General features: G+C 39.5%; 2 protein-coding genes across 2 annotated transcripts; both read right to left on the reverse strand.

The window, feature by feature from the left end:
* Positions 1-4,349: 4,349 nt before the first annotated feature.
* LOC123971288 (carboxypeptidase N subunit 2) lies at positions 4,350-6,909 on the reverse strand. The gene is made up of 2 exons (XM_046050006.1): positions 6,880-6,909; positions 4,350-6,656 (listed from the first exon to the last, which is right to left on the reverse strand). Exon 2 carries the CDS (start codon positions 6,645-6,647, stop codon positions 4,350-4,352), a length of 2,298 nt encoding a protein of 765 aa, XP_045905962.1. The 5' UTR covers positions 6,648-6,656; positions 6,880-6,909.
* A 1,255-nt stretch (positions 6,910-8,164) lies between these two features.
* lrrc15 (leucine rich repeat containing 15) lies at positions 8,165-12,781 on the reverse strand. Its single transcript, XM_046050793.1, has 2 exons — positions 12,647-12,781; positions 8,165-10,474 (listed from the first exon to the last, which is right to left on the reverse strand). Exon 2 carries the CDS (start codon positions 10,465-10,467, stop codon positions 8,764-8,766), a length of 1,704 nt encoding a protein of 567 aa, XP_045906749.1. The 5' UTR covers positions 10,468-10,474; positions 12,647-12,781; the 3' UTR covers positions 8,165-8,763.
* Positions 12,782-12,988: the final 207 nt, after the last annotated feature.

Genomic DNA, 12,988 nt, shown 5'->3' on the forward strand with positions numbered 1-12,988 from the left:
TCACAAAGCCTCATGATGATGTGATGTATTTTTACAGCTGTTAAGGATATACCAAAAGCTCTGAAGACTTGGACGGCATCCCTACATGTCTGCGGATCCCAGACGTTTTGGCTTATGACCCCATAAAATGAAGCAATGTCAACTTATGACCCTCATCACAGGTCCTGCCTTACTGTGGACATGAGATGTGAGCAGTTCAAGCAAAGAGCATGTCTTCCTATTCAGATTTTAGGGCCCAATGAAAATATTCAGTATTTCAATAGTAGTAAAGAAGACAAGACGATAAATAAAGAAGTCAGAAAAGAAAAACATGTTTTTAATAGAAATATATGCTTTTTGCCTCATATATATCTTGGGACACCTTGTAGTATCCTGACTCCTACATTAGTTTGGAAACCACTGCTTTACAGTCCATTTGGCATTGTTTCTGTTGCACTAATCTAACCCGAATGTCAAGGCGCACTTTAAAATATAATAATAAAGCAACAGAGAAGGAATAAGCAGTATTATGTGCAGCTGAGTCTGGGCATTATAGTGATACAATAAAATCCCATTCTTAATAACATGACCAACTGGAAAATGAAGATAATGAAACTGAGAACTGATCCCAAGAGATCGTGAACCTGAGACGTGAGACACACAAATCCGAAACCAGTTTAGGGTAGACGAGAAAGTCCGCATCTGACACTGGAGATTAAATAAAACTTTGTGTTTAACTGATGCTAAATTATTACATTGAAAGTGTTTGGAAACTTCACCGTGTGAGAACTGCTTGCATATTGTGGACATAGGATGCATGGATGGAAAAGATTATCTTTGAACAAACATTATAGAAATCTTTTAAAAAAACATATTTTTGTGGAGTACAGATGCAAAGGTAAATTTCAGCTGTTTGTAATAGTCAAGTCAAGTCAAGTAAATTTTATTTATATAGCCCAGAGTCACAAATACCAATTTACCTCAATGGGCTTTACAATCTGTATGTGTACAATCTGACCTGACTACTTTTAGTCACCCAAGCTGCTACTGTTTTATCTGTAATCACAGAGACACAGGAAAGAAAATATAGAGTGGACTAAAATACTTCAGTCACTCACATCTGGATGAATTATAAAGACATCAGACTGCTTACTTCATGAGACAAGAATAGCTTTGTGATGCAACATCACAGGTAGGACTTTAACAAAAGCTAAGCGTGCATTACACATGGCTGAATTTCAAAGTGAAATAAAATATTTAGCAACACAACTCTTTGTGTTTCTCATTATCTTTCACTTGAGGTATGTAGCATGTTGGCGTTGATCAGGGCTAGACATATTTACCAGCTGATTTAGGGCAACTTTGATTTTGTACTTCCTGTGATTGATCAAGATTACTTATGTGTGTGTGTGTGTGTGTGTGTGTGTTTGTCCATATATCCCAGAGGTAAAACTGATAAAGCAAAGTTATGTTACCCTCATTCAGTCTCTTCATTCACTTTTCCTCCTGTCTGGCACAGCTTCATAAAAAAAAATCCTACACAGAAGACTCCTCCAAAGGGAATATGATCTAATATGAAGACATTTTTTATTTTACTTGAAACTAGATTCTTTTGTCTGTGTCACTTGATTTCAATGGGAACCTACTCTATAATACAATACAACAGTTTGACAGAAGGAAGAAGCCTCACTGGGAACATTATAAGAAGTGAAACCGTTAAATAAATATTTTTCTGTGGTCTTTGTGCTTCTAAGGTGCTGTTTTATCCAATACAAAAGTGCCCTCTAGTGGGAGGGATCATATCTCTTCATCTACACATTGCTGACTTTGTTCTTTGCATGACAAGAGCGAAAAAGAGGTGATTTCTAACAAACAACAAAAATTAGTAAAAGGCACAGATTAGAAACAAACTAAATGTACACTGAAGATTATTACATATATATATATATATTTAGCCGTTTAGTAAAATTTGAAAAAGACGCTTTGGACTGGACATTTCTGAGGTGATTTCATATCTGTCATGCTTATGAAAGCACATGTAATACAGTAATTTAATACTGCATAGTATACTATACAACGGACAGTAATTCCCCCTTTCTATCTTTCTATCTTTCATAGCATGTGAAGGATTCACATGGAGCACGAACAGCTTCAGTGCTCCTTTCCAAGTCTGTGGAACTCTGTTCCAGGGATGGACACAATCCTACATAAGTTATTCCCTCATTTATATGTACACAGCTACAGCACACATAGCCAGACATAACACATAGGACACATAACATCAGAGGACTTTACTTAATGTTCCCTAAAGGTTTTCTGAAGGTTATTCTTGAAAAACCTTAAGATAACCTTTAAGGAACATTCCCTGATGGTTCCCAGACAGTTATATTTGTAAAGTTGAAATGTCCTATGTGCTAAGATAGAAAGGGGGAATATAGTATAGTATATTATACAGTATTAAATTACTGTATTACATGTACTCTCATAAACATGACAGATAAGTGATAAGAAATATCACCTCAGAAATGTCTAGTCCAAAGCGACTTACAATTGCTATATATGTTAGAGGTTGCAACTAGGGGTTAAGTGTCTTGCTCAGGGACACATTGGTGGATGTGTCAAAGTGGGGTATTGAACCCAAGTCTCTCACACCAAAGGTATGGATCTTATTCACTGAGCTATCACAGCTCCCATTATATGTAAAGGACCACAATTTTACAAAGTTCACCGGATGTATATGTAAAAAATTCCAATCTTAAATTTGGTACTTACATGTAACATCGGAGTTACTGATCAGTGCCATAGTCATTAAGGGCAGACAGCAGGCAAACAGTTTCTACTAAGATAAAGATTAGTGTTTTTATTTCTTTCTCACACAGGTACTGAGTCAGACTGGGTTAATGGATCTGCACTACTGTTCTGTTCCTGTGCTACAGTCTAAGAAAAGAGCTAATTAATGTATTTAACCTTTACTTATCAGGGAGAAAAAAAAACGTAAATCCCAATCCCAGTCCCAGATCCATGTTCAGTGTTTTCCACTCTGCCACTTCATGAAATTTATGACCTGAGGGACTCTTTTGTTGTGCTTTAAATATCCACTTTTCCTTCAGTTTTCGGTAAATACATTCCTAAGATTGCTACTTTAATAGAAAACCTCTGATGAAGAAGGACATCATCCTAGGACATCATCTAAATTGCAGACATACAAACTGTGGTAGGTAAAGTTCCCTAAGCCATGTTTTCTGTGAATGAGACAGAGAATGAAGTCTCTTGGATCTCTGGACTTCCCCATGCTGTAAAAGTCTGTCTACTGCTGACAGCTGCTGGATTTCAGTAATAACAAAACAGATTTCTAGGAGAAAGTTTTTTAATCATTGCACAATGCATTATGTTTTTAGTACATTATTATGCTTATCAAAATATATAATTTTCAGAAATACTTAACTGCAAAAAAATCAAACATTCCAGAGGAGATATTTCTACAAGGTGTTTATAACCTGTTATATCAGCAACTTGATAATATTAGAAATGTAAACCATTATGTGTATTAATATTTTATTCAAAGTTGTTTTCAGTATTTTTATTTTCATTTCCACTTGTATGTGAATGACACAGAGAATTATCACCCAACTCTGCAGTTCCCCCCAACTCTACGGTGCATTAAAGCGTGTTTTGTTTCACAGGCCTCAACTTTACTGTTTTGGTTCACTCCCATTGCTCTCAGTGTTGCTTTCAGCTGCAGCAGGCAGAGAAAGTTAGCAACTATCTGGTGAACATAGTGGAGCATTAAGCAGCTAAAGAGCCAGATGTTTCCCTCAGGAGTTGGAAGAGACCAAAAACAGAACTACAAGGAGAGTAAATATTGGACAGGTGGACAGAAACATGCCTCCAAATGAATGCTAAAGTTGCTCTGTATTCGCTGGATGCATGACTAAGCAACTGTTTGCAAACAACTTCGTATGAACTTTATATGTCAATGTTGTGTTCACAGTTAATTCACATTTGAGAAGTTCTATAGCAACTGCATAGCGCCATCAAAATTTCAAGTATTCCACATAAGAATGGATTCCTGTTGGACAGCTAAACATTAAACTCCAACTCACTGTGAAGGCCCATAAAGATGAAGGGAACTGCATATTCAGGTGATAATTTTCTGTAGGTTCATCGCCATGAGTAACCCCTTTAATACTGACTTTGAACATTTGAGTTTGAATATTGATATAGTTGCTTTAAATATTAAATATCACATGATAGTCATTATATTAGCAAATAGGGTTTTGACATCTTACTCACGGGTGCTTTGATAGGTCACATGGCTGCTAATCTGCCCATTTTCCATCACTGGCATCCAACAAGTGAGGCGTTGTTGTTTAATGTCTGTGAGTCTCTGCCTCTCGTAGAGGCTTGAGGAGGACCTCTCTCCTGTAAGAGAAGCGGGTGAGTTTGACTGTGTAGTGCATCCTCTCCCTGCCCTGCAGCAGGCGGTAAAGAGACAGGGTGAACTTAGCCAGTGCCAGTGTGCAGGTGATCTCCACCACCAGCAGTGCGATGTAGGTCATCAACTGAGATTTGCACCGCTGAACTTTGTTTCTGTACTGATACATGAAGGAAGGTGATGGCTCCTGAATGACTGGAGTGGTTTGTGGAGGAGGTGTTTGGGTAGTGGTTGTTGGCATAGTTGTTGTTAAAGTAGTTGTGGGTGTTGTTATTGTGGTTGTGGGTGCAGTTGTTGTAATCATGGTTGTGGTTGTTGGTGCGGTTGTTATTATCATGGTTGTGGTTGTTGGTGCGGTTGTTATTATCATGGTTGTGGTTGTGGGTGCGGTTGTTATTATCATGGTTGTGGTTGTTGGTGCAGTTGTTGTTGTCATGGTCATGGTTGTTGGTGCAGTTGTTATTGTGGTTGTTGGTGCAGTTGTTATTATTGTGGTTGTGGGTGCAGTTGTTAATATTGTGGTCATGACTGTGGTGTCTATAGCTGTGCTCATAGTGGTTGTGGGTGTGGTTGTTGGCAGAGCCGTGGTTGTTGGTGTTGTTGTGGTTGTTGTGGCTAGTGCCGTGGTGGAGACAGTAGTGGTTGATATAGTTGTAGTTGGCAAAGAGGTTGTTGGAGTTGTGGTTGTGAGGATGGTGGTGATTGGTTCTGTGGTTGGGAGTATAGTGGTGAGCGTGGTCATTGTGGGAGGCATTGTAGGGAGTGGAAAAGTGGTGGTTGGTGTTGTAGGAAGAGGTGTTGTTGTAGTAAGGGTGGTCGTTGCTGGTTCTGTCGTTGGGATCGTTGTGGTAGATGTGGTGATCAAGAGAGTGGTTGTGGGGGGAAGGGTGGGGCAAATAAGTTGATCCATTGTTAGTGATTGGATTTCCTGATCTTTTAGATGTTCTGGATACTCACAGACCACAGTAGACGCAATCTTGTCAGAGTTCGCCTTCATCCAGAGGTAAAGATGTACCAGGTTACAGTCACAGTTCCAAGGGTTGCCATTGAGGTAAAGTTTTTTGAGTTTTGTTAAAGGCTGAAAAATATCCTCAGGAAGCATTTGGAGGTCATTGTGGGCTAGCTTGAGTGTTGTCAGTGACTGTAGCTTTTCAAACACACCTTCATCCAGCAAATGTATCTTGTTGTGCTGTAGATTCAGCTCCAAAAGCTTATCAGGGCCTACAAAATACTCAGCATTCAAGGTGACAAAGTGATTTTTAGACAGATCAAGCTTCCTGAGTTTCTTCAGAGGGCCTAATATTCCTTTAGGAAGAGAGCTGAGATTATTTTGACCGAGGCCTAAGTCAGTGAATTTTGGCATTTCTCCAAAAAGCACTGGTGGTAGACTAGTCAGTTGATTATTAAACAGGGTCAGTGTTTTAAGCTGAGGGAAGCCAATGAAAAAATCTGGCGGTAGACCAGTCAGGAGATTACTATCCAAATACAGCTTATTTAGTTTGATTTTATGTGGAAAGAGATTCTGTGATAATTCTGTTATTTTGTTTCTCTGCAACCCAATTTCCTTCAATTCTGTCAAATTCTGAAAAATCTCCTCAGGAACACTGGTCAGCTGATTCTCATAAAGCCGGAGAATCTGCAGTTTCTTTAGGTCTGAGAACCAGTCGGCAGATACAGCAGAGAGATTATTTTTAGCTAAATGGAGCAATTCAAGTTCCTCTAGACCATCAAAGGTCCCGTCTTCAATCGATTCAATCTCGTTGTCATGTAACTTGAGATATTTTACTTTTTTAAGGCCGTCAAACAAGCCCTTCTCCAGACTATGGAGCTTGTTTAGCTTTAGTACAATAAACTCCAGGTTGCCGAGGTCTTTAAAGGCTCCCACTGGGATTGACGTTAATGGAGTGCTGGAGATCTCAATATGCTTGAGGTGTATCAAACCTTCAAAAGCTCCAGGCTCAATAGACGTCGTATTAGTGTTCATGAACTCCACCTTTTCAAGCTGGGGGTTTTCAACAAAGGCTTCTTTGGGGATTGTTTTGATCTGGCTGTCCACAAAGAAAACCTCTGTCACACCTGTTCTCAGGACGCGTGGGATTTCTGTCGTAGATGTACTAAAAACTTCCTGGTTGTCTTTGGGGCAGTCTGCCTCCCTTTCACATGGATTTCTTTGAGTCAGTGAAGACTCAATCAACAAAGACAGAAACAAAATGATGATTTCTCCTCTTGACATGCTTATTCACTATAAAAAGTAAAACAAATTGGATAATGAATAACTTCAAATTGAGTAGATTCAATTTAGACTTTGTATACAGTTAACAGGTATAGTTTAATATATGATTTTTCTTCTCTTTCTTGTGATAATACATAAATGCTCAAGTGTCAGGAACATTATAAAAAGTTTTACAGTGTCAAGTTCTCACTAAATCTGTGTGCTGTGCCGAAATGCCGAAATATTTCCCTACCTGATAATTTTCCGTCCTGGGATAAAACAGGTTGTTACAGCAGTGAGGACACACAAACAAGCTCAGTCTCATTACTTATCTTCTGTATCGATGTTTGCCAGCTCCCCCCTGAGTGTGTTGCAGGTCATGTGAGGGGTGGTGTAACACACTTCTGCAACTTGAGATAAGAGCAAGGACTGAACTTTTATGTTTCCGCCATTTACTGCACTGCTCTGCAGCTTGGCTTCATGATTACAAAATGAATATGTTTTTCTCCTATGCTTGTAATCATTTTGACATAATTTACAAACTTTCTGTTTTCAGTGTTCAGAATATTCTAAATTAAAGTTGTTTTCAAGACATTGTCTTCTGCCTTTACAGCATACAAAATTTGTTTTAAATTTGATAGATGATGACTCTAAGCAGTACATGCGATGTACTACGTATATTAGGTTATTCACCTAGTACAGTAACAGATGTTTTTATAAGCTTGAATGCATCATTCATGCACATATGTTAACATACTCTAGGGTATGTAAACATGTTGTCATTGTGAAAATATGTATGTTTCCACATCAGGAAAAGCAGTAAAAAGTAAACATTTTTAAAGTGCACAATTTTCCTCCATTTCAAATGCATTCATCTCTAGTTTGTTGATTATGTTTTGTTTAACTTCCTTACTAGAACATTGTTATTGTCAGGCAACAGTTAGACATACATTCCAGCATACGTGAACATTTGTTTTGTCTGGTATCTGTAATTGCAAGCAGAGGGACTTGTTGGATTTTAGCTAGAGGTTTCAAACATTATTCAGTAATCATGTATCACAATATCATGCTGTGCCTCCTTCCCTTCACCATGACCACTTTTAAATGTACTCAGTCTGGACTTTGTTTTGTTCTTCTGGACATTCCACAAACTGAGTTGGCACAGTCAACATAATCACACAACACACTAGTGATTAAAAATCCTGTTATCTGTTGACTATTTAGTAATCACAGTATGTTCATCATCCTGCCCATATAAATGTCTAGAAATCACTGCTTGTTTAAATAAAACAATGTCAATACTTTTGTGTGTTAATGCACTTTTTTCCTTTTCGTCTAAGGTACAATACAGTGTCTTAGTGTACTTACTATTTTCATAACTTAACATTTATTTATTTATTTGAGTAATTTCCTTCTCACAAGCATTTAAGTGGAGTTTTATCCTCCTCTACACTCCTGTGTGTGTAGATAAAGGATAAATTCAAGGAAGAGAAGCTTGCATGTAATACCACTTAGTTCTGTAAATGATTAACACAATGTAAGATAGCTCCCACTTAAAGAAGTGCATTTATTTAATTTATAGTAGCATTTTGCGTTGTAAGTGTGGAAACTATAAAATGAATTGTGTTACAGTGGAGTCAAAGTGACATGTTTAATTTAACACAGCCATTTAGCAAAAAGGTCAAACTGTTATTAGTACAGAAAACCATTGTCAAACTGCAATTATTAGTACTGAAAAATGGTAATAGTTTGAAGTAAATACTGAATGCAGTCTTGAGTTTACTAAAAGAAGTACACTTCTTCAGTGCATCTGAGGTACAGCCAACAAAATGTCCAGGTTTCCCACAAGATGGCAAGGTGGGTGTTTTTTACAGTTAGTACATAAAATGGCCGTTCTTTTTCACATGCCACAGGAAAGGAATGCCGACTGGTACATTTGATCATGAAAAGTTAAACGCCAATGAAGAAGTTGGCTTGTTTGTTCTAGCTTGTACATCTGAATAAAGATGAAGTGGTTATTTCTGTTGCCTTTGAGGTTCTAAAATCAACTCTAGACTCCACGTTTTCCGAGTAAACCACAGTGAGCAGTTTCCCTTGGGTTTAAAAGTTTTTGGGTTGCGATGTTGGATGGTCTAGTCTACAGCACAGAGTTTTTATTTCGGACGCCTATATTTCCGCTGCCTCTCCTGTTCTTCCTCCAGCACCCGAAGCTGATGATGACAGTGCTGATGATGACAGTGGACACTACTGCAATGGCAATGAGGATGATCGAAGTATTATTAGAAACCGTTCCATTCTCCTCTTGTCCGCCGTTGATCTCGTCCTGCTCTGAGGTGAGGGTTGTCTTCACAGCAGGTGAGGATGTGCTTCGTCTTGTTGGAGGGGTATGGGGTTTCCTCCTCTTTACTGTTGAGGTCAACACAGGCTCCTCAGTAGAGCTGAGAGGCATCAAGTTCTCATCTGTCAGCAGAGCAATTACCTCACCGTTCAGTGGTGTTTCACAGACCACAAGAGTTTGGTTGGCCTTGGATGGATGCTGTTTCAGCCAGTCCCTAAGTGGCAGAATATCCTTGTCACACCTCCAGGGGTTCTGCTGCAGGAGTACTTCCTTTGCTGCAGTGAGGTCATCTAGAGTCTCCTGTGGCAGGTTGGTAAAGGAGTTATTTTGCAGGTCTATTTGTCCCAAGTGTCTTAGGCCCTGGACAAAGCCCAAAGGGAGAGAGCTGATGAAGTTGTGTTCCAAGGAAATGTTGACCAGACTGGGCAAACCTTGGAAAGTCCCAGCTTGCAGTGTTTTGAGCAGATTGGTGTGAAGTGATATCTCTCCCAGCTGTTCCAACCCTCTAAAGGCCCCAGAGGATACATAGTTGATCTGGTTGCGACTGAGCACCAGGAGATGCAATTGAGTCAGGTTCCTGAATGTGTCATCCTCCAGGTGGCTCAGCTTGTTGTCATACAGCCACAACTCCTGCAATGCCATGGGCCCAAACACCCCTGGTCGCAGACTCTCCAGCTGATTTTCATACAGGGAGATCTGGGAAAGGAGGGGCAGGTTTAAGAAGACCCCTTGTGGAAGAGATGTGAGTCTGTTGTGGGAGAGGAACAGCTTTTGGAGTTTTAAAGTCTTGGAGAACAAGTCATGGTGGAGATGAGTGATTAGATTATCATGTAGGGATAGTTCCTCCAGGTTTACAAGGTCATCCAAACTGCCAATGGGGAGTTCCTGTAATGAGTTTTTGTTAAGCCGTAAGGTTTTCAGCTTGGAAAGACCTTTGAATGTCTCTCTAGGTAATTTACTGATATTGTTTCCAGAAAGGAAAAGGTACTGCAGTTCAGCAAGAGCGTGAAAAGTTTCCACAGGTACAGAAGTGAAAAGATTCTTACTAAGATCAAGGAGTTTGAGATCTGTCAACCGGGAAAACCAGTTAGGGCGGAGTACCAGGAGATTGTTGCTCTTCAGATTCAGAGACTCAAGCTTCTGAAGATTTTGGAACAAGGTCTCAGGGAGATCTTGCAGTTTGGTGCCAGCAAACCCTAAGGCACCTATGTTTGGAGTGGAATCAAGTGTGCCAGTGCGCACTTCCCTCAGATCAGTGTCTTTAATCACAAAGATGCCAAGGGCATTAGAGAAATTGGTCAGGTCCTCTGGTTTTAGAAAGCTGATACTACAATTGGAGAAGTATAGTGCGGTGGTAGATGAGGGCACAGTTGTGGGGAAGTCTGAGAGGCCACTGCAGAAGATTCTGGTTTCTTGACATTTGCATCCATCGGGACACGCCCAAACAACAGCATTGAGAGAAAAGAGAAGTAGGAGCACATGAAGGGTGAGGTGCAGGTCCATTATTGCACTAGAACAGAAAAAATGTTACAGTCAGCATTAGTTAGGAATCTTGGATTTACATGAATGACTAAGTGGTTTCTGAACATGCCATGCATTACATAATAAATTTTATTTGTATTTTATAGGACACTCCTACTGGGAGTGCTTTCACTAAGCGTGAGTGAAAGTTTTTTTTAACATCCTCTGTGGCTCTGGAGGACTGGAGTCAGGTCAACACTCAAATTTCATTACTTGAGTAATTTTGGGTGTGAAGTCCGCCAGTTTCATGGATATGCAATACTAAATCACTAGAGTAACCCTTTAGGTCAGTGCTGAGCTTTGCATAGGTTGATGCCTACCTCTGTCTAAAAGCTGACTGCCCATAGGACTCACCAAAAATACCACGAAGGTGTCAAGAGCACAAAGAAATAGCGATAAAACACTCAACTTTATCACAAAACATAGATGTTTTTAGCTCTAAAAAGTAATTCCTTTTTTAAATTATTGCTGACTTTTTTTGCACATGAAGGAAAACCTAACTGCTACACTGTAAATATTAATTAAAACCACAGGGAGCATTTTTGCTCTCTCTCTCTCTCTCCAGACTGTGGTCTGGTTTTTCTCCTCTCACTGAAAGAACAGCCACTAAGGCAATTCTCTGCACTCAAAATCACCAGCGTAATAAGGCAGTTATACTGAAGGCCACTGTAATTAGTAACAATCCCTACATGTTGCAGCCTCAGCATTCTTATTTTAACCAAAAAGAATACATTTGCATAAATTGATCCAGTGTTGTCTGTTGCCCGTAAGCATTGTCAACAGGATTGGCTGATAAATCACCATGCTTAGCAGCCTTTTGGCATAACGTTGGAGCTCACATATGCTTCAGAAGTTTGCTGTAGAATGTTTTTAGAAGTAAAGCATGTCCTTGTTGAATATAGACATGGTGTTTGGTTTGTTCTCACAAAATGATTTCTGTGTTGTGTCTACAGTACATCTCAACATGACAGATGCACATGTTTGAGGCTGTGGTGCAGACTGTGCTCACTATTTGTAATGGCACTGGAGGCTCCAAACACATAGCTGTGCCAACATAATGACCTGCTTCTCCATACAAATCCATTTAAAGTTCTGCAACTTAAGGTTGGCAAGTGTGAGTTGTTTCACAGTGGCCGAGGTGTATTAGGGTGCAGAAAGAGTCTTTCTGGAGGAAGTAAGTTTGTAAAGAGACCAGTATGTCCTCAAATGAGCTCTGCCACAGTTTCTTTCTTTCGTTCATTCTTTCATTCATTCTTTCTTTCTTTCTTTCTTTCTTTCTTTCTTTCTTTCTTTCTTGTCTTTTACACATCAAAGATAAAACGTCATAAAATACATCCAAGGACATCACAGCTGTTCCCATTTCTGACATGAGCACATTTCGTTCTCATTCACTTGTGCTTTGAAGGCATGGGGTGCTAGGTCCCTGCTCTGAGAGGAAAAGTAATGTTTCCATTGTTAATAAAACACTATTACTGTGCTATTTCAAAACGCATTACTTTTTCTTCCTATTTTTGCGAACTAGGTTTTGCGGGGCAACAACCACTTTTGTCACTTTTTCTGCTTTCAGGGGTGTGTTTCTGAGTACACAAGACAACTAATGGTCAGATATACATTGAGTAATATATTATCTGAAAATAGTTCCCCTTCCCCTGTATGTGTTGTAGTGGAAAACATTACTACATTAAAAACACTGTCAGCAAAAATGGATTCAAGCAGCAGGCATCACTGCTTCTTGACACAAATTATATGAGAACTTTTGTGACTCCTCACAAGTATGAATTTAATAATGTCCCTGTTTGAATAAAACCACGTTTCCTCTCTGGTGCATATTATATCATTGCAGTCCTACCAAAACCACCGTCTGCTCTCGACTGGGACATCCTGGAATGGTTTGCAGTACAGTATAATGGCTAAAGCATTTCCATTTCATCATTAATTGCTTTGATCAAAATCAAGGGTTGAATTATGTACAGAAGGTTGTATTTTTAAGAATTAAGTACCCTACACATTCCTATTGCTGTTATAGTGTATTGATCATTATCATTATTTTATTTTGGTTCTGATTAATTCCATTATTCAATCATCCTGCGTATATCCTTGACAAGTATATCACAAGTAAGCCGTCAGCCATCGCTCTGTTATCCAGGACAGCAAAACTTACCTCCCGTAGTAGCTGGTGATGGAGTGAACACAGAATTGGTGTGGTTATCTTTTATGTACGTCCTCCCTTCCTCCTCGGCTTTACAAATCCTCTGCTGAAAGTTTCCAGCACTGTCTGAACTCTCACACCATCACATTTTCCTGCTCTTAGTCATCACTCGATTCCCTTTCCCAATCAGTTTTTTTTCCTTTCCCCTGAGCTCATGAAATCTGTAGCTTTTTATGAGGCTTCAGTGGCGTTGTTCAGCGACCCAGCTGTCTCCCTGCCCCCTCTGTTCCTCTCACACACTCACATTGTTTTGCTAAATGTGGTGGTGGGGGATCAAGCCCTCTGCTGATTAGT

This window comes from Micropterus dolomieu, linkage group LG05, assembly GCF_021292245.1.
Source record: "Micropterus dolomieu isolate WLL.071019.BEF.003 ecotype Adirondacks linkage group LG05, ASM2129224v1, whole genome shotgun sequence".
Lineage (NCBI taxonomy): Eukaryota > Metazoa > Chordata > Actinopteri > Centrarchiformes > Centrarchidae > Micropterus > Micropterus dolomieu.

Excerpts from the sequence above, each read along its gene's own strand:
- lrrc15 (XM_046050793.1), bottom strand. The coding sequence starts at position 10,467 with ATGGACCTGCACCTCACCCTTCATGTGCTCCTACTTCTCTTTTCTCTC.
- LOC123971288 (XM_046050006.1), bottom strand. The coding sequence starts at position 6,647 with ATGTCAAGAGGAGAAATCATCATTTTGTTTCTGTCTTTGTTGATTGAG.